Here is a 21,720-nt window from a genome sequence, read left to right on the forward strand (position 1 = left end):
TATTTTCTGTTATTTTTTTTAGACATATTATGAAAAGTAGGTGGAGGAGGATATTCAAGATATTCATTCCTCCTCAGATAAGTAAATCACAAACAAATTGGTCATTCTGTAAATTCTTATCTTGCTCCCGGGCAAAGATAAAACAAGTATCCATGCGTATGAAACTCCTTTTTTATTGTCTTCACAAAATACCCTGTCTTGTGGCAATATTTATAATCCAAATGAATTATTTCTGGCTTCAAATGGCACCATAAAAATGTTTCCACGCTGCAGCCAAGAAATAATGCTGCACTCTCCTCAGAACTATTCAAAGACGGTTTTAACAATAACATTTCGGAATCACTGCGCGCATATTCATAACAACCACAAATATCACATATCTATACGCAAATTATCTATACTACGTACAATAGAGTTCCAGCGAAAAAAATCATTTTAACTTTAGTCTGTTTAACTAAGATGGGAGAAAAAGCATCTACCAAAGCCGTTACATATCGTGTATAATAGATTCATCCCAAATCGAGCGTAGAGTGTTTAGCGGAAACGAGGTCACGGCCATTGAAGAGACTTATATAAGAGGACCCTCAAGGAAACCTTTTCTTCCAATTCCATATGGCTCTTGATGTAAAGGATGTACAGGTCTTTGGATGTGTCGGTTGTGTGTCTGGCGTTCTTATTCGAGTCTTTGGATAATAAATCTTTCTTCTTGGATTCAAATTGATGTTTCTGACAGATAACTCCAAGTCCTGCATCCAATGATCGGTAAATGACTTGAGAAGGTACAATATATTTCTTATGTGTAGGTTATCTCGTTTGATTTTTATCCATTTAAGGCCATATGTGGTTTACACTTGCAGTGGTATAGGAAGGCAACACTTTTTTTTTGGTTAAACACTAAAAGCCTTTTGGCAGAGAAATAAATTCATATTGTCGCTTATGAACTCATAATAAATATGTATCCGCATCTTTCCGAAACCGATACTGATTTGCCATAGTATTTTAAAAGTGTTTAAATTTAACAAGCCGCCAGAAAAGCATTGTTATATAAACAAAAGTTATTAATGTGCAGTAACGGACGATTGTTTCAGATAACTTTAACTTTTGAGTTGTGACCCTTAGGTTCTAAAATGCATTCAATAATTGTTTCGCGCCAAAAATAGCGCTGAATGGGCCATACATAGGATGTCCCCGAGTGCCGGGGCATTTTATCAGCAGTTTGTCACCGCAGGGCGAGGATTAACCGAAAGTAAAAGTCCCCGGCATTCCCCGGACCTGGGGACCGTGGTTACAATTGAATGGTGCCTTGGAACCCTTGTCTAAATTTATCTCAGAGACCTTTCAGTTGGCAACGAGGTACACTGGGAGCACCGTTTGTAAGCAGACTCTGACCATAAACACTAAATTCCAAGACAGCAACCATTTAATAGAGGTTTGTTTAAAGAAGAAGTTTAACGGAAAACTGATAACGGTTTAATAAAGGACCACTGAACTTCACCACCTATTTGGTTGGTCACCCCGCTCTTTCTGGGGTCAAAATCATAAGTCCAAGGTTTCGAGAAGTCTTTCGAAAACTGTTTGGTTGCTCTTGACCAGTAGCAGCGTGTGTATACCACGTGATAAATTGCGTCATAAATGCTTCGTCGGGAGGCAATATTTTGCTAGGAATAAAGACTTTAAACAAAGATAACTTCACTATTTCTTCACCATTCTAAATGAAACATATCGCAGTCTACGCCGCTTACATAGCCCCCCCCCCCATTCGGTATTTTACTAAAGTTCGATTAAGAGTTTAGTTTCTTAAAACACTTTGACAAACTTTTCACAATATGGCCGTCTGACGGAGCCCTGTCTCAATATTATTTTGCAAACAGGTTCGTGAAGTGTTTGATGAAACTAATCACATTATCAAACTTCGGTTATAAAACAAAGGCGGCGCTCTTTAAGTGGCATGGGCTGCCCATTGTTTATTTTAAATGGTGTAGTAAAAGAAAGGTTATCTTTGATTTAAGTCTTAATTTTAGCTAAATGTTGCCTTTCGACGTAGCATATATGACGTAATTTATCACGTGGTATACACACACTAATGACATAACAGAGTCAACAGATCAAGAAAACAATCGCCGCTTTTGGCCGAGAATTGTTCGACGGGGAATTATGAAACTCTGCGGGTTGTCCATGACCAGTAGGTGACGCTTATGATTTCAGCATGATAAACCAATTTTAATACAGCATAATTGTAAACAATATAAAAAAATGCTGTTTCAACAAAACCGCTTATTTCTAGACAATCATTTTCGATAGAAAGTGCTAATTGGATTTCTGTTTTTCAGACAATAGTTTTCTAAAAAAAATCGATAAGTGTTCCGCATGATTTCTTCTTGCCTTTGCGTTTTTGAAAGTAACTTTTCTCAACATTAAAGTAAGTTCCGGCCTTCCTTGCTATCTAAGGATAAAATCGTCGCATTTAAGGAAAACATTCAGATAAAAATATTTCTAAAAATGATAAGAAGTTTTGCATAGATTAAGGATACCCTTTTAAGATATTATCCTTATGGAATACGGAGGGAAAGCCCTTAATATGATCTATGCACAGTGGTCAACCTTCGTGGATTTGTTGCCGTTGATGTGACTTTGCATAGTGGTCAACCTACGTGGAGCTATGTCCCTTAATATGAACTATGCACAGTGGTCAGCCTACGTAGCGTTATGTCCCTTAGTGTGAACCATGCAAAGTGGTCAGTCTACGTAGAGTTGTGTCCCTTAGTGTGAACCATACACAGTGGTCAGCCTCCGTAGAGTTATGTCCCTTTGTGTGAACCATGCAAAGTGGTCAGCCTACGTAGAGTTGTGTCCCTTAGTGTGAACCATGCAAAGTGGTCAGCCTACGTAGAGCTGTGTCCCTTAGTGTGAATCATGCAAAGTGGTCAGCCTACGTAGAGTTGTGTCCCTTAGTGTGAACCATGCAAAGTGGTCAGCCTACGTAGAGTTGTGTCCCTTAGTGTGAACCATGCAAAGTGGTCAGCCTACGTAGAGCTGTGTCCCTTAGTGTGAATCATGCAAAGTGGGCAGCCTACGTAGAGTTGTGTCCCTTAGTGTGAACCATGCAAAGTGGTCAGCCTATGTAGAGTTATGTCCCTTAGTGTAAACCATGCAAAGTGGTCAGCCTATGTAGAGTTATGTCCCTTAATGTGAACCATGCACAGTGTCAACCTACGTAGAGTTGTGTCCCTTTATGTGAACTATAGACAGTGTCAACCTACGTAAAGTTATGTCCCTTAATGTGAACTATGCACAGGGTCAACCTACGTAGAGTTATGTCCCCTAATATGGACTGTTTACAGCGGTCAACCTACGTAGAGTTATGTGCCTTAATGTGAACTATACACAGTAATCAACATATGTAGGGTTATATCCCTTAATGTGAACAATGCACAGTGGTCAACACACGTAGAGTTGTGTCCCTTAATGTGGACTATGAACAGCGGTCAATCTACGTAAATTTATGCCCCTTAATGTGGACTATGCACAATGGTCAACCTACGTGGAGTGATGTCCCTTAATGTGGACTATGCACAATGGTCAACCTACGTAGAGCTATGTCCCTTAATATTAACTATGCACAGTGGCCAACATACGTGGATTTATGTCCCTAAATGTGGACTATGCAAAGTGGCCAACATACGTAGAGTTATGTCCCTTAATATGAACTATGCACAGTGGTCAACACAAGCAGAGTTATGTCCCTTAATGTGAACCATGCACAGTGGCAACCAACGTGGAGTTGTGTCCCTTAATGTGAACCATACACAGTGGTCATTTTACGTAGAGTTGTGTCCCTTAATGTGAACAATGCACGGTGTTCAACCTACGTAGAGTTATGTCCCTTAATGTGAACTATGCACAGTGGTCAACCTCCGTAGAGTTATGTCCCTTAGTATGAACTATGCACAGTGGCAACCTACGTAGAGTTATGTCCCTTTATGTGAACAATGCACGGTGTTCAACCTCGGTAGAGTTGTGTCCCTTAATGTGAACTATGCACGGTGGTCAACCTACGTAGAGTTATGTCCCTTAATTTGAACCATGCACAGTGGCAACCTACGTAGAGTTATGTCCCTTTATGTGAACAATGCACGGTGTTCAACCTCGGTAGAGATAGGTCCCTTAATGTGAACTATGCACGGTGGTCAACCTACGTAGAGTTATGTCCCTTTATTCAAACCATGCACAGTGGCAACCTACGTAGAGTTATGTCCCTTAATTCGAACCATGCACAGTGGCAACCTACGTAGAGTTATGTCCCTTAATTCGAACCATGCACAGTGGCAACCTACGTAGAGTTATGTCCCTTAATTCGAACCATGCACAGTGGCAACCTACGTAGAGTTATGTCCCTTAATTCGAACCATGCACAGTGGCAACCTACGTAGAGTTGTGTCCCTTAATGTGAACCTTTCACAGTTGTCAACCTCCGTAGAATTATGTCCATTAGTATGAACCATGTCCAGTGGCAACCTACATAGAGTTGTGTCCCTTAATGTGAACCATACACAGTGGTCAACCTACGTAGAGTTGTGTCCCTTAATGTGAACAATGCACGGTGGTCAAGCTACGATGAGTTATGTCCCTTAATGTGAACCATGCACAGCGGTTAACCTACGTAGAGTTATGTCCCTTAATGTGAACCATGCACAGTGGCAACCTACGTAGAGTTATGTCCCTTAATGTGAACCATGCACGGTGGTCAACCTACGTAGAGATATGTCCCTTAATTCGAACCATGCACAGTTGCAACCTACGTAGAGTTGTGTCCCTTAATGTGAACCATGCACAGTGGTCAACCTCCGTAGAGTTATGTCCCTTAGTATGAACTATGCACAGTGGCAACCTACGTAGAGTTTTGTCCCTTAATGTGAACCATGCACGGTGGTCAACCTACGTAGAGATATGTCCCTTAATTCGAACCATGCACAGTGGCAACCTACGTAGAGTTGTGTCCCTTAATGTGAACCTTTCGCAGTTGTCAACCTCCGTAGAATTATGTCCCTTAATGTGAACCATGCACAGTGGCAACCTACATAGAGTTGTGTCCCTTAATGTGAACCATACACAGTGGTCAACCTACGTAGATTTATGTCCCTTAATGTGAACCATGCAAAGTGGTCAACATATGTAGAGATATGTCCCTTAATTCGAACCATGCACAGTTGCAACCTACGTAGAGTTATGTCCCTTAATGTGAACCTTACACAGTGGTCAACCTACGTAGAGTTGTGTCCCTTAATGTGAACAATGCACGGTGGTCAACCTACGATGAGTTATGTCCCTTAATGTGAACCATGCACAGCGGTTAACCTACGTAGAGTTATGTCCCTTAATGTGAACCATGCACAGTGGCAACCTACGTAGAGTTATGTCCCTTAATGTGAACCATGCACGGTGGTCAACCTACGTAGAGATAGGTCCCTTAATTCGAACCATGCACAGTTGCAACCTACGTAGAGTTGTGTCCCTTAATGTGAACCTTTCGCAGCTGTCAACCTCCGTAGAGTTATGTCCCTTAGTATGAACCATGCACAGTGGCAACCTACGTAGAGTTGTGTCCCTTAATGTGAACCTTACACAGTGGTCAACCTACGTAGAGTTGTGTCCCTTAATGTGAACCATGCACAGTGGTCAACCTCCGTAGAGTTATGTCCCTTAGTATGAACTATGCACAGTGGCAACCTACGTAGAGTTGTGTCCCTTAATGTGAACCATGCACGGTGGTCAGCCTACGTAGAGATATGTCCCTTAATTCGAACCATGCACAGTGGCAACCTACGTAGAGTTGTGTCCCTTAATGTGAACCTTTCGCAGTTGTCAACCTAAGTAGAGTTATGTCCCTTAGTATGAACCATGCACAGTGGCAAACTACGTAGAGTTGTGTCCCTTAATGTGAACCATGCACAGTGGCCACCTACGTCGAATTATGTCCCTTAATGTGAACAATGCACGGTGGTCAACCTCGGTAGAGTTATGTCCCTTAATGTGGACTATTCACAGTGGGCAACATACGTTGATTTATGGCCCTTTATGTGAAGTTTGCACAGTGGTCAACTTATCAACCCAAGTGTCGTATGATCGCTTTTTGTACGATCGCCTATCGAAACAGAATAAAACTACAAAATAAATTGCACATTTATTTGACATTATTTAATAATGACAGACATATTTGAACTAGTCCGACTCACATATAAATGAAAGTAAGTAAAAAACATCGACAATTTCTTATCAAATACATAAGAACACTATTAACAACACAACACAATAACAATACATTACTATAACAAATTCGAAATTTCATTTTCACGAAATGCTTTTCACGTAAACTTGATAGTTTGTGTCGCCTTAAAATTACGGAATTGTAGAATGCTTTATTTGTAAAGACCGTACACGTATTGCGGCACATCTTCTGTACATGATAATTGTAGAATGAAATATCATTTATAATGCCATAATGGCGATATATAAACAGCGCACATTTTGAATGTGTCTCTATTACAACACTTGAACACTTTTTAAGTCATTACGGTGAAACTTCTATACGTAATGCTTCCGCCCCCGTCACGCTGTCGTCTCGAACTGCTGTATTCTGTAATTGTGATTTAACAGTTTGGCGTGTTGGCCGCCGTATCTTCCTAGTGTACCGTTCTGGGCCGGGCCGCCACTTTGTAATTGAATTGAGCCGTTGACTTCACTAATTTGCGCTCTCGAAGACGGTAGAGTTTCTCGAGACGTGAGTCCGCCCGCGAGAGAATTAATTCCGCCATTTTGATTTCCCGCTTCTGTTGCGCTTGTACCGGTAGCTGACGAGTGGAAGATTCCAGCGGAAGTGTGATTTGCCGCCTGCGGGCCTCCGCTGCTGTTGCTGATCGCTGATGAAAGCGGCCCATTGCTGTGGATTGGCATCCTAGTGGTGGTGGTCGCCATGGTTACTGGGCCGGTTGGTAAGCCCTGGGCGCTACTGATGGGGACGAAGCGCGTCTGAAGGGAGACGTGTTGCAGCCCGCCGACCGAGTACGGGCTCTGGGTGGCCAGTAGAGGATGACCTGACCCCGAGCCCTGTGATGAGTGATGGCCAGAGGAGGAACCAGAGCCCTGGTGTTGATGCCCCGAACCCTGCATGTTGGGTGGCTGGTAGGGTGGAGGCGGAACGTCCTCAAAGATGTATGAGGGTATACGGGGCGTGCGGTGCTCCCGTGGGATGTTGATTGCCCGGCCGCCGTGCAGAGCCAACTGTGTATTGATGCTCTCGTAGCTGCGTCGGTCGGGAATCACCTCATAGTAGTTCTCGGAGCTGGAGCGGCTGTATTGTGAGTCTGAGTGTTCCCCGCCGACCCCGCGATCCGACAGAGAAGGGTTAACGTAGAATATGTCCTGTGTCATCGTGGCCTGTGATGATGTTACCGAACCGCTCGTTTTGGGCTTCTTTCGCATCTGGCGCCGGTTCACGATAAACAGCACGATGAATAATACGGCCACGATAATGGCGATACCTGCCAGTACGCCGAGGCCGATGGATAAGTGTGCGCTAGTGTCACCCGCAACCTCCTGGGGCGGAAACAGCGTCCGCGCGAGCGGATCCTCCTCGCACGCGCCGTAATATCCAGTCAGGTTAAACTCGTAGCGGACGGTTATGGGGCCGGTGGCACCACAGCGACTCAATGCCACATACCACATCCGAGGACTGGTGGACTTGAGTGTCCGATCCCCGACACAGAACACGTGGTCTGTGCCATCTATCACCCGCCGGATGCAGCCATCAACGCCGGTATCTAGGTTTAGTGGGATGATCTGGAATGACAAAGAAAGACTGGTTTAAAATAAAGTCATGTACGGACATAATACTTATTAAATTTGTATTCTAACTGGTTCAGTTTAAAATCTTTTTTAAAATCAATCCATTCCCACATTTGGAACTCCTCGGCAATTTTCAATCGAAAACAACCTTGGATGTATGATGGTACATCCGTAAAAGTAGTTCGTAAAATTTAGATTATCGTATTAATTAATTGTAGTTTTTAACGTGTATTTTTTATATTTCATTTTAAACTGATTGCCAGTGAAGTGAATTATTGCATAAATAATTAAGATTCCCGAGAGTAAAGTCATTAAGTTTAACTGCTAAATTGATATTACAACGCGATCTACTTGCAGCGTAGTTAAATTATAAAGATTTCTGACATTGTAAACCGTCCATATATATCCGAGGTTGTTTTTTATGGTAAATGACCGAGGTGTTCCAAATGCCCATTCCGAAATATCAAACAAATTTATTTATTTTGTTATACCATAATTTATTAAGCATTTGAAGTTAAAGGGAAGTAATCATGCTTAATATATATATAATATGCTTGTGTTGGTGCCCTCCCTTGGTACAACTTGTAAGTGGTTGATGTATATCGATGACTTGTATTCTTAAGACTTCTTGCGCACAGTGGTCAGAAAATGGCCCAGGGAGAGTATTATTTGATAAGAATATAAAAAGATGAATGTACTTCCGTGCTAAAACAAATGTCCCTTCCTGACTCTGTAAACAATTATATTCTAACAGCATAATATATATGCCATGTTTAATGCAAAATACTGAAACAGTTCAATATATTTGAATATGCTTAAAATTACTGTTATTATGAATTCGTAATCTTTGTATTGCACAAACAAAACAATAAACACTTCATCATATTATGAATAAAATTCCACTTTCTAACCTAACAACTTAATCTGTCGATAATGTTGAATATGTTTGTGAAAAAATAAACAATTTAAATGGACTATTCGTAATGCCATTATATTTTCTAAAATATTGGCAACTTATAAATGAAAAATAAAAAATTCTCAAATGTTATGACGTCTCAAATTATGTTGAAAAAAAATCAATCCAGTAATGTGTATGTTTTATTTTATCCCTGAACTCAAATGAATTATTCATGCATACAAAAAGGACATATTTCATTCGGTGATCTATGTAAGCTATTAAGAGTAACACAACCATATGTATGGCGGAAATAAAACTTCGACTGAACGGTTTGTCTTTTATCAGCAGTGACCAACAATTTACAAGATGTGCTTACAACTTAATTTTGCCAAATATGAACATCAAACGTGAAAATATCCATGAAGCCAAATGTGCATGGACGTAGAAAATCCCCCCCCCCCCATGCATTAAAACTATCTCTTATATCGTTGTTTTTAGTAAAAAAGTTGTAAATTAAGGAGATGTTAAATAACCTTCGTAAATGACAAAACAAGATGAGTTGATAGGGTAGACCATGCACAGTGGCAACCTACGTAGAGTTGTGTCCCTTAATGTGAACCTTTCGCAGTTGTCAACCTCCGTAGAATTATGTCCCTTAATGTGAACCATGCACAGTGGCAACCTACATAGAGTTGTGTCCCTTAATGTGAAACATATATTGTTGTTGTTTTGTTTATATTCTCATGGCAATACGTCGATTTCTATTTTTGTTTTGTTTTCTATACTAACCTGGTTATTTGGGTTGAGGACTTTGTCTCGCTGTTCACAGGTCATGTCTTGAGTTAGGTTTCTGATCTGGCCATCGTAATATATGAGCATATTAGCACAACACTCCGATGCAGGGAACGAAACTGCGTACTGGATTCGGCTGGCGTTCCCCTGGAATGTCTTTTGAAGTAGGTACCCGTACCAGTTTAGACTGGTGTAGATTTGACCACGTAACTTGCAATTTCCTTGCTGCGAATTTGCAGGACCAGTCAAGAAAAGTATAAATAGTACCAAAGTTGCGAGTTCGTTTCGCGGGCTTTTAAACTCCATTTTGATTGCCAATTCGCACCGATAAAAATAATTAAAAAAACACTTGCACAAAAAAGAACTGCTAGAGAGAGAACGAAATCCTGTCCCCCTAGACTAGACGCCAGCTGTTTTGGTGTATGTAAATGTAATCCGTATACGTGTGCACACTAAGATGTCCACGAAAACACTGTTTCACGCTATACACCAGACTAAAAAGTGTTAAATTGTTTTATGATGTATGGTCGTCTATTCCTTGTTACCCAGTGGAATGGCTTGCTCGTAGATTCATAAATATTTAAAGGCCGCGATGTCTGGAATTCTGCATGCTATCCTAAAGCGCACGGGATGTGATCTGGAAAGAGAAAAACGGTAGATGGTTAATGCGTGGCAGGATTTTATTATCAGGGAAATCCATTAAAGTTATTGATATGAAAATATAAAACATACAGTTTTATATTCCGATCAATACATCTGAACATAGGCTTTGTTTATACATGACCCGATGAGGCCAATTAGGCACTAAGATGAATGCATGGGCATATATTTTCAAATAAAGATCCATTAGTAGCGCCATTAACGCTAAAGTGCGTGCCGCAGTGCAACTTGAGAGAACTTAATTAATAGTAGTTTAACGCTTGTACTTATCGTGTTATATTTGAATTTTAAGTCTATGACAAATTTGCAATTTTAAGTAGTACTCCCACGAATATATAGTAATGAAGGAATATTTAAAACTTGATGATGGCAGTGGTGGTTGTAGTGATGATGATGATGAATAATGATGATGATGGTGATGATGGTGGTGTGATGATGATGATGATGCTGATGATGATGGTGGTGGTGGTGGTGGTGGTGGTGGTGGTGGTATTGGAGGTATTACTCTGTGTGAGACTTCAATCAAAAGTAAATTCCACTGTCTCTTTATAAAACACTAAAGCATGTATAAGTTCACGTTATCTCCCGCCGACGTGTAAATACCGACGACTCCATGTTAAGCTAACTGTCTAGTTTGCGGCATTTAAACTGGATCAAGGGTTACCGACCCTGTCGAAAGGAATTTGAGTTTTGTCGGTGGAAAACTGACTTTAATAAAGAAACAAATAGAGGTGTGTTTAGCTTTCTGTCATCTGTAAATTGGTATTGTTTTAAAGCGCGTTCATCCTTTCGTTTCTAACCTACTGTTCGACTTGACCTTAAATTCACTGTACATACGAAAGAACCATAAAATTGAAGGTTTTGGAGGCATGTTCAAGAAGAATAAGAAGATGGTTGATTTGATAAATAGTTTGATATATATCACAGAATGACTTTTCAACATTAAGTGACCTTTACATTAACTAAAATAACGATTAATAAAATTCTTATCACGTCAATCATAAATGATAAAATAAATGAAACATTAACAGATGTAAAGTATTAAATAATAAATATCTTTCAGCTATTAATGTCCATTAAAAATTACAAATGAATAATTCATTAGGCAGTTAATGGTGAATAAATTTAATTTTGATAAATGATGACCTTTGACTATTCAGCGAGTTGATTATTACTTTGGCAAAATATTTATGTATACACAATAAAACTTTATGATATACAAATACAGATAAGTAGTCTTCCTAAATTTTGAATTAAAATTTAAAAAACTCATAAATTATAAACAAACATGAACATAGCATGCATTAATTCGGTTGTTTATTCTTGAAAATATTCCGCTGTATTTTTTTTTTATTTTGTTATGGTTTAATATTCAATAGCATTAATGCATTATTTATTTACCTGATTTTAATATAAAAGATAGTTCGCTTGTAATTATTTACCTGATTTTGATATAAAAGATAGTTCGCTTGTAAAAATGTAAACAATCCACACAGAGCTTTTCCAACATCCAAAGAACATCTGATATTTTCACACAGAATCCATTTTTATAATTTATGAAAAAATAACACAAACCATTAATAAAGTGAAAAACTTAAAATTAATAAAACTGCGAGGTATCATCCAAATAGATAACTGGGATCATGCCGTCACTGCGAACGGGGTTTATATCCATATAAATGTTACCTTCACCAGACTTAGTCTTTGATATGGCCCGTGGTCTGTTTTCATTTTAGTTTACTGGCTTTGCGCGGGATAAACCACTCCGCTAATGGGTTTTAATGGTCATAAATTATCACTAATTCTGGATACAGAACTATGACACTAAATCTTTAATAACTTTCGACCATCTTTAATGGCACGCCTGTATTAAAAGTAGTGCACACTTTTAGCGGAACATGTCTAGCATATGAGAAGTTTATGCCTGTTTGACACTAAATCGTCAATAATCTTCGATAAAAAATATTTTATATACAAACGTCTGCAGAAATAAAGCAGAAAAATTCTGTCAAAATTATGAAATGTATATTAACCCACGTCTTTAATAACTTTCGACAAATCAATTAAAGAAAACTTCTGACAAAATTATGAAATGTTTGTAGCACTTCCTATTGAAGAACTTTCGGCAAAACCATATAAAAGTACGCCTTTACGTAAACAGAAATATGGCAAAAACTGTCTAGCATAAGAAATGTTAATTATGGCACGGTTTTTTTTTGTTTTGTTTTTTAAATCGTTAATAACTTTTGACGAACGCATCTAAATGATACTCAGTCAGCAATTTCTGTGGCTAAATGTTCATATAATATGTTGTAATTCTTTGTTTTGGGGGTTTAAGTAATAATTTGAGGGGGGGGGGGGGGGGGGACAACGGTTTGTTTTGTGAACCAATTTTTGAACTTCAATTCCATAAAACAGAATAACAGGATAAAGTGTATGAATTTTGTCCAATGATATTAAATACAGGTTATCCGGCGATGCCTTATAAAATGACAAAAATGTTATATAACTTGTCAAAGATATAAGCGACATAGAAATATTGATATTAATAGATAGCATTCGACGATCATAATATCTGACAATAATATTATATAATTTGTCAACGATGTAAGCGACATAGAATATTGATATTAATAGATAGCGGAGTATTAATACCATAATATCTGACAATAATATTATATAACTTGTCAATGATGTAAGCGACATAGAAATATTGATATTAATAGATAACAGAGTATTAAAACCATAATATTGCAATATCTAATGCACTACTTGCAGATGACACTAATACCATATTAAACAAGTGTACTCGTGACCACCTTCTTAAATTTAACATTTTATATTCTTAATAATATGCATGTAATCATTCTTATTCAAAATAAAAATAATCTTCAAAAAGTTGTAAAATACGAAGTAAAAACAAATGTAAACTTACAATGAACAAATGCTTAAGCGAAATTCATGTATTGATTTGACATTACATTTACAGAGAATTATCACAGTTAAAGACGTTTTATAAAGATATTAGATGAATCGTTCATTTATTGTTTGAAATAATACAATGTAAAATAACAAAGTTGGTCAATAAAAGTAATTATAATAATACCTTCTTTTTAAGTATATCCAAAACGCTAAATGAAAACAAGTCTGTTCAATTCAATATACAGCACGTTTTAATCGTATTAAGATTAGGCTAACTGGATTAGTTTTAAAACTGCTATTTGGAATATTTCCGATTAATGAATGCAAAACTTAAAGTTTCAAATCTTTATATATTGCCGTCAAGACTTTTGACAGAATTTTAGCACGTCGGGAAACTGCTAGACAGCAATACAAGTTTGATTATGACCCCTATATTTTTCACACCTCTCCCGCCATTTTGGTAATTAAAGATGAATAAGTTAATCAGCGTACGCCATCTGTGTACATGAAGGCGTTATAATGTATGGTAATGTACGATTATCATTCAGACGTCAAATTCTACATGTCAGCTTGATTAACAATAATATCCTACTTGTTCTATGATTGGAAATATTTGAAATGAAATTTCCTTATTAATGTTACACAAAGTGTCATTATTTTTTTTTAATTTTGTTGGACTCTTCTGGGGTAAACATTTCCGTGTGATTAACATACTTGTACCATGATTGGAAATATTGATGATGAAGTCTCCTTATTTATGTTACACAAAGTGTCTTTATTGTCTTAATACGGTTGGGCTCCTCCGGGTTAAACTTTCCATGTAAATAATATTTTAGTATAGCATTCAATTTAATGCATTAAAGCTGCACTCTCACAGATTGAACATTTTGACAACTTATATAAGAGTGGTGACAAAAAAAATAGATCGCAGATTTTTATATTTAAGTTCAAAAATTGATGTTTTATGCATTTTTCTTAAACCGTTACTAACGTAACGGTTTAAGCCATAAATCATTAATTTTCGAACGGAAATATGACAATGTACGATCTGATTTTTTGTCAGCAAACTTATATTACTGGTTTGCAGATATATATGCAACAATTTTCTCTTGAAAAGACAAAAAATAAAAAATAAAGTTGTGAAAAAGATATATCTGTGAGAGTGCAGCTTTAAACGATCATCATTGTGGCTTATACGGTAAAAACGTATATACTTATAATGTTAAATTTGTTCTTGTCTACCCAAATGTATAGTGATATCCGACACACTTATATTCCTAGATACTGTGTTAGAAATCTCAGTGATTAAATTTATATCATTACTAAATTCTGATAAAAAAACTCTGTTAATAAAATTAGCTATTTTCTGTATTAAGGCTTTTAAGATAAGAGACATTAATATATATGATATCTTTTAAGCCATTCTCACATTATATTGCTGTTAAATGTGTTAGTTTTGTGTATACCATATGTATTGTTGGTATAGTTACCAAAATATCCAAATGCATTACTTATTTGTTACATGCATTACTTAAATAAACATTCTGTTCTGTGCTGTTCTGTTCTGTATAATTTTAAATAAAAAACACACAAAAGAAATGACTTTGTTAACTGATAAACTTTAAGATTTGTTTTGTGTTTTTGGTGTTTTAATAAAAAAATACTGTAATATGGTCAGGAAAGTATTTATTATAGTGATTTGTGTATATAACATTATGATATATATTTTTAAACACGAACATACTTAACATTTCACACCCTGCCCATCGGGTCATAAAGTACATACATTTCAACGCTATATAAAGAATAAATACATGATTAAACATATTTAAAGTTAAATGTCGAAATACATTCATTATTATGCGATAATCAAGTATATCTAATTTCGTGTTGTTGTTGTTGGTGGTGGTGGTTGTCTGTGTCACCATAAGAGTTATTCTTACACGTAACACTTTCGTAAAAATATATTGAACTGTAATGTTAAAGCATTTATCGCTAGCGGACCAAGGAGGGGGGGCACCCGGCCCGCGCCCCACCCAAAATCGGGCAAGTTTACTTTTAATTTTAATAAAAGGGAAAAAAATAAGCCCAACATGCACCATTTTGGCCTACCCCCTACCCCCTCCCCCTGCAAACAATTAACACCAAAAATGTTCTGAGGGAGGGGGCAAGTTAAAAAGGTACCGCCTTTAAATTAGCCCCCCCCCCCTCCCTTATGTCAAATCCTGGAGCCGCCCCTCTTTACAAACCCCGACTTGACTCATTCGAGAATAAATTGATTCATACATTCATCTTTTAGTTCTTACATTACTTTTAACAACCTAGTATACTAAATATAAACATGATCTCAGCTTTATAACATTCCAAACAGACACTTACATGGTTACATCCTTTGACCGTAACTGAATTTAATTCCTCAAACAAAGACACAACCAGAAAATGTTGATATACTAGCATTCAGCTATGTTATAAGTACACAAAGAACAGTCAATTTTCTATAATACATCTAATCCAACACGATGGCACACAAGAGCTTCAATTGAAACACCTTTTTTATCTTTGTTTAATCTTGTAAGTCGGCTAAAACACATTTTCTTTTCTATCCTCGGCCATTCAGCGCTAAACTGCTTCAAAAACAAAAGACACATTCCGTTTAACAATCACATCTTTAAACTGTTTTAAACAGTACACTATCTCCAGTTTATCTTAAAATTCCAAAGTCTTATTCTTAAAGGAACTCACAAAATCACAGAAAAAAATCACAAAGTATCGTTTTTGGACGTGTATTCAATGCGATTTGATAGAAACTTGGAACAGAAAAAGGTAACGTTTTTGAATGTAATCAATGTATTGTATCAGCAGATGTGAGTATTGGGTGTCTGACTGAAGTATTGAAGCCGCTCACAACCCATTCAAGATGTCCATGAATATAGTAAAGAGAACTTCATTTAAGATTGAGCCCTGATGGAGGAAAATGGTACGGGTGACGAACAAAATGCAGTACGGGTGACGAACAAAATGCGACTCGCTCCATTTTTGTAAGACGCACTTTGCTGTTATGACTTTATCTGCTGGAAAATTCGTCCATTTTAATAATAATTATAATAATATGCTGGAAAATTCGTCCATTTTAATAATCTTAATAATATGCTGGAAAATTCATCCATGTTAATAATCATAATAATATGCTATCAAGTAGTCAAGGAGTACTGGAAAATGCTCCATTTCATCCAAAAAAGTCGAAATTTTCTTCAAACAGAATGGGACACCTCTCACCTCCACACCCCTAGTCAGCCCCCCAACACTGACTTGTCTGTAACCGACACTGAAAGCCCTCTTTCCGTACACAACTCCCATAATGATTTACGTAGACAGACAGACAGCATTACACATTACACCCCCCCCCCCCAATATGACAGTCAATATGCCATTTCACAGATTATTTCGCTAATAGATAGTGTTAGTCGTACAGTCGAACCCCGTTGGCTCGAACTACCAGAGACCGGCGAAAATACCTCGAGCCTCGGTATGTTCGAGACAAGCGCGAATGCTTACCTTCAGTGTAAAGAAATCGGTCCTTTACATCCAGTTCGAGCCAATGAGAAATTCGATGCAAGCGAGTTCGAGCTAACGGGGTTCGACTGGATTTATATTACCAAAATTTACATAATTTCTAATCACATTAAGTAAACACAAATATAGTTTAAACGCAGGGGGGGGGGGGTTGTATGTATCGTGCATGTATCTTCCATAAACTAAAATTCGGCTCGGGGACTTTTTCAAGGGGGACTTGGGGCGTCATTTAAAAGGTGCATGTACATTAATTAACACGTGTTGGTGGAAAAGGTTCTCGCAAAACTGTGCAAGGCAGAACAGAGAAATGAGCTTGAATTAAAGAAAATAACAAATTCACCCTAGTAAGTATTATTTTCAATATATTTCAAAGTTTTGATTGTGCTTATTGCGTCAAACATCAGCTGGAGTTTTGAAAGGTACACACATGTGTTAGAAAGGAAAGAAAAGGCTACAGAAAAGGGTCAGGGTTGTGTGGCCCATGTACGGCCATATAATGACTAAGAAGGTATTTGTTGCAGTTCGGTATCAGATTGTATTTTATATGTGAAATACATTTTGATATTATTTCAATATTTAACCCATTTTCTGTTTCCTTTGTATTTAAATGAAATAAAAAAAACTTTAATAAAAACTGATATTTTCATTAAAGTGTTACGCGATACCATTATTATTATTATTATTATTATTATTATTATTATTATTATTATTATTATTAAAATTATTATTATTATTATTATTATTATTATTATTATTATTATTTTTATTTATTTATTTATTTATTTATTTATTTATTTATTTATTTATTTATTTATTTATTTATTTATTTATTTATTTATTTATTATTTCGTAGTTTTTTTCCACATATCCCCCCCCACCCCCACCCCTATTCTCTCCGCACAACTGAATTATTATTTTAATATTTTAGATTTATATTCCGCAGTGGATAGTTTCGCCAAGCGAGTATCGTGTCTTCATTATAACTCACGAACCGTGGCCCATGTATGTGACCTTTCGACTGATGAAGTTTGTGTCAGCCGCGGGTTCATGTTTAAAAACGCTCTTCATTTGTAATTAAATATTGTATCTATCTAATGAAGTAGTTGATTAACATAAATTTTAACAACAGCCTAAATATTCTTAATATGCGTGCATTCACTATTTATCCGAATAAAATGAATGCCCTTTTATATAAGATGTAACACGGATAGAATTCAATTAATAAAACATGGTATAAACAAACGTCTAAGCAAACTTAGTGTATACATTTGGTAGTACATGTACAAATAGTAATTTCACATAAAGACGTCTTATATTGCATGAATCATTCATTTATAGTCTGGAATAATAACATGTAACATATTCGGTAAGCACAAATAATGACCTTACGAAATGCTATTAAATGAAAACAAGTCCGCTCATTTCAATACTGCACGTTTTAATCCTATTAAGATTAAGCTAATTGGATTAGGGTTAAAACTGTTATTTGGAGCATAATTTATTTCCGATAAATGAATCCCAAACAACAAGTTTCAATTCTTTACACATCCAGGTTCAGTGTTTGATCATTGTTTCGTCCTTTTGCATTATGGACTTAGTTCCAAAAGTCCTTAAAAGAGACTCGTACAACTGTTTACCCAATTGCCTGTATATGTTATTACATGTCTATTGTAACGATATGTTACCGTGACAAAATAAAAAAGTGAATGTGTGTGTGTGTGTGTGACAAACAAACAAACAAGTTTTATAGGGTCATATTTTGAAGAATAAAATATATTCGTGTGAAATTTGAGATTATTTTCCGACTTTAATATATCATGTGTATTAAACAAGAAGCCCCTTTTTTCGTATAAATTTCGCTGTAGTCAAATGTTATTGTTAAAGAAATTGTTGAATGCTTTCTGTATTTATATTTTATTTATGCAGCTTTCGCGTGCAAATAAACACACGCCGGCTGCTAGACTCTTACAGCATCCCTTTCTACATTAACACAAGCAATAATAACCTTCCAGTACACAATCATAGACTCGAATAATATACCTGTACTTAATTCAGTCGAAGCTCGCTATGTCGAACTCTGTTATCTCGATGTTCTGTTTATTTCGAACTTTTTCGAATATGTTGGGTTTTTTAGTAAGACATGTTTTGTATTTCGGTTAAATCGAATTTTCGTTATCTCGAAGTACTTCCAGAGGTCCTAATTACTTTGACGTAGCGAGTTTTGACTGTATAGGTCAAACAAAACTAAATCGAACAACTTGACATCTAACAAAACTTAAATTCATGTCGCAAATAGTCCTATTAAGTATTCATGTCAATCCATCAACCAAAAATCACTGCCTCGCATATTTTCTTCTTCTTTTTTCTCTCGCTGATTGATTTTAAACGGCTCGTGAACAATGTAACTGTATTACATACGTTCAAATATGTTCTTTACATTAACTAAAAGAGCCATGCGCACTCATTCGTGCGGTGCGGATGATTTAATGGTATATAATGAGCAGTTACAGATCAAATGCTTTCAGAAATAAGTCCGACCTTAAATACTGGGAGGTTTTTAAATATGTCATCATGAACGTTAAACAAATGATAATTAGTATCGTTTAAAATATAATGGATGAATACACATATCGAATATCTGTTTGGCTATAAAATAAAGAACATGTTATGTAATTTGATGTTATGTTTTTATCCTTGTTTTCAATGAAAGAGACAAAGTGTAAATGAACAAAATTAACACGGTTAAAAGTTTGAATAAATGAAATTAAAGATGTACTCATACTCCCAAATAAGATTTACCACAATTGTTTTTAATTTACCAAAAAGGATGAATAAATGTCAAAAACAATGGTTCTTATGAAGGATACCGCGTTTAATTTGAAAGAAAGGAGCAGAAAACACGATAGCTCTACCTTATGACACGATAGTAGATCACAGTAAATCTTTTAGCATTCACCAATCATCTAAAAAAAAATTGCGTTTTCAGCTATGAAATACATGGTTACAACCTTGATATCAGTAATTAATATTTTCCATAAATGCATTATTTAGTAAGAAGTTAAAGGTTTATCAGTCAAAAATGTATGTTTGTTATACAAGTGTATGTATTGATTTTGAATAAGAGTGTCACTTTCAATACAAGTACTGAAAAGAAGGTGTTTAAGTACTTTGTTAAGTTAACAAAATCATTAACAAAATCGTTGTTAGCTTTTTTCGTTGTTAACTTTTTAACATGAACTATCTGGCAATGTGACAATTCATTTAAATGTAAACAAGTACGGCTAAACATTAAATATTCAGAGCAGTTAATATTTGATAGTTAACAATAATGACGTTAACAACACTGAGGTTAACAAGATTAACTGTATCACATTTTTTTAACAATCAGCCCAATTCTTATAGGAGACATTTTACAATATACGGCATTCATTAATAGTTCTTAAAACTTTCACATGAACATCAAACTAACATGTGTGTTGATTACTCACAGAAACTTAACACAAAAGGACTACTCTATTTCTAAATGAAACTACCTTAAAATAAAGTAACGTATAAAGTTTGTTTTCCTGACATAGGCCTACAGCTAAACTTTTACAAACGTACATAATTATAAAGATGGTAATATTTAACGTTCACAACACTTATGATCGCATAATGTCAAAGATTACTGTACCCGATTTTCAATTATCAACATGCGATTTATATATATTCTATGCATGTTAATTTTTATATCATGTTACCTGAATTAGTAGTAAAACGAGTTTTGAGTTGAGTTGAGTATAACTTAATTGAGTTGAGTTGAGTTGAATATAATTTAATAGTTTAGTTGAGTTGAGTTGAGTTTAATATAATTTAATAGTTTAGTTGAGTTGAGTTGAGTTGAATATAATTTAATAGTTTAGTTTAGTTGAGTTGAGTTGAGTTGAATATAATTTAATAGTTTAGTTGAGTTGAGTTGAATATATTTTAATAGTTAAGTTGAGTTGAGTTGAGTTGAATATAATTTAATAATTGAGTTAAATATAATTTAATAAATGAGTTGAGTTGAGTTGATATAATTTAATAATTGAGTTGAGTTGAGTTTTTATATGATTTAATAATTGAGTTGAGTTGAGTTGAGTTGACAACCTCTAAAACGCTGGGATTGATTCGATGTCTTTTTCTGATGGTTTTCAAACGATGAAAACATTCCAAAAAATATAATTAAAGAAAAACAAACAAGTAAATAATTAAATATGCATCATCTCTACTTAAAAGTTTCTTACCGAAAATTATGTTCCCTTCTTTTCAAATATCCATCCTTATACCTTGTAACACACTGATATATCTGCCGTTGATCAAATAGTTTCACATTCCTTTAGCGAAATGAACATTTAAATTAATATCTGAGGACCTCTATTCGAAAATACTTTGGATCATTTCAAACTCTCATCTATTGAATAGACAGTTTTAAATATCGCTCTCCAGAAAGATAATACAGCAGTCTGTACTACGCACAGACGTTATATCTAAATTATTATCATTAATTTCCCACGTGCATTAAAATATGACAGCCGATAATAAAATCTCAATTTCCGAGTGTAATAACTAAACTGTTACTCAATACTGACACTAAACTCTGCTGGAATTTAATGCCTGGGGTTTGGTGTTTTTATGATTGTAATAAAACTTTTAACTTCAAGTATGTGCATTTTCAAACAAAAGTATCGTATGTAATGCATATAAAATTTCTCTACTTGTGTATTATAACATTAACCGTTCGTATATAATGTTCAGCGAGTGTTCGGTGCATATTTTAACAAAACATACAATAAGCTAAGGAATGTCTTACCCTTAATTAGAATTGAAGATGTTTTTTTCAAAAACTTCCAGATCACAATGAAGATACCCTCACATAAATAACAGTTCTCTACGGTAAAATCCCACTGAATTACTAAACAAATAAACTCAAGTTTTACATTCATCGAATATTCACATAAATACTTTAAAAATTTGGTTGTTATTTGCTGTGGTATAAAATACGTCTTTCGTAT

At 35.8% G+C, this 21,720-nt stretch overlaps 1 protein-coding gene across 14 annotated transcripts in view; it reads right to left on the minus strand.

The window, feature by feature from the left end:
• Window positions 1-6,169: 6,169 nt before the first annotated feature.
• Window positions 6,170-21,720, minus strand: part of LOC128221065 (uncharacterized) — a 62,621-nt gene continuing 47,070 nt past the window's right edge. For 11 of the 14 annotated variants that reach the window (XM_052929496.1, XM_052929488.1, XM_052929491.1 and 8 more), the window contains 2 exons: window positions 9,530-10,169; window positions 6,170-7,836 (listed from right to left, as the gene is read on the minus strand). In XM_052929496.1, coding sequence (XP_052785456.1) covers window positions 6,607-7,836; window positions 9,530-9,838 — 1,539 coding nt within the window. In that variant the 5' untranslated portion in view covers window positions 9,839-10,169 and the 3' untranslated portion in view covers window positions 6,170-6,606. Of the gene's footprint in view, window positions 7,837-9,529; window positions 10,170-15,493; window positions 15,962-20,952; window positions 21,161-21,518; window positions 21,544-21,720 lie in introns of those variants that run through there. The other 3 variants (XM_052929502.1, XM_052929499.1, XM_052929500.1) reach the window with 3 other exon arrangements.

The sequence above is a fragment of the Mya arenaria genome, chromosome 16, assembly GCF_026914265.1.
Source record: "Mya arenaria isolate MELC-2E11 chromosome 16, ASM2691426v1".
Taxonomy (NCBI): domain Eukaryota; kingdom Metazoa; phylum Mollusca; class Bivalvia; order Myida; family Myidae; genus Mya; species Mya arenaria.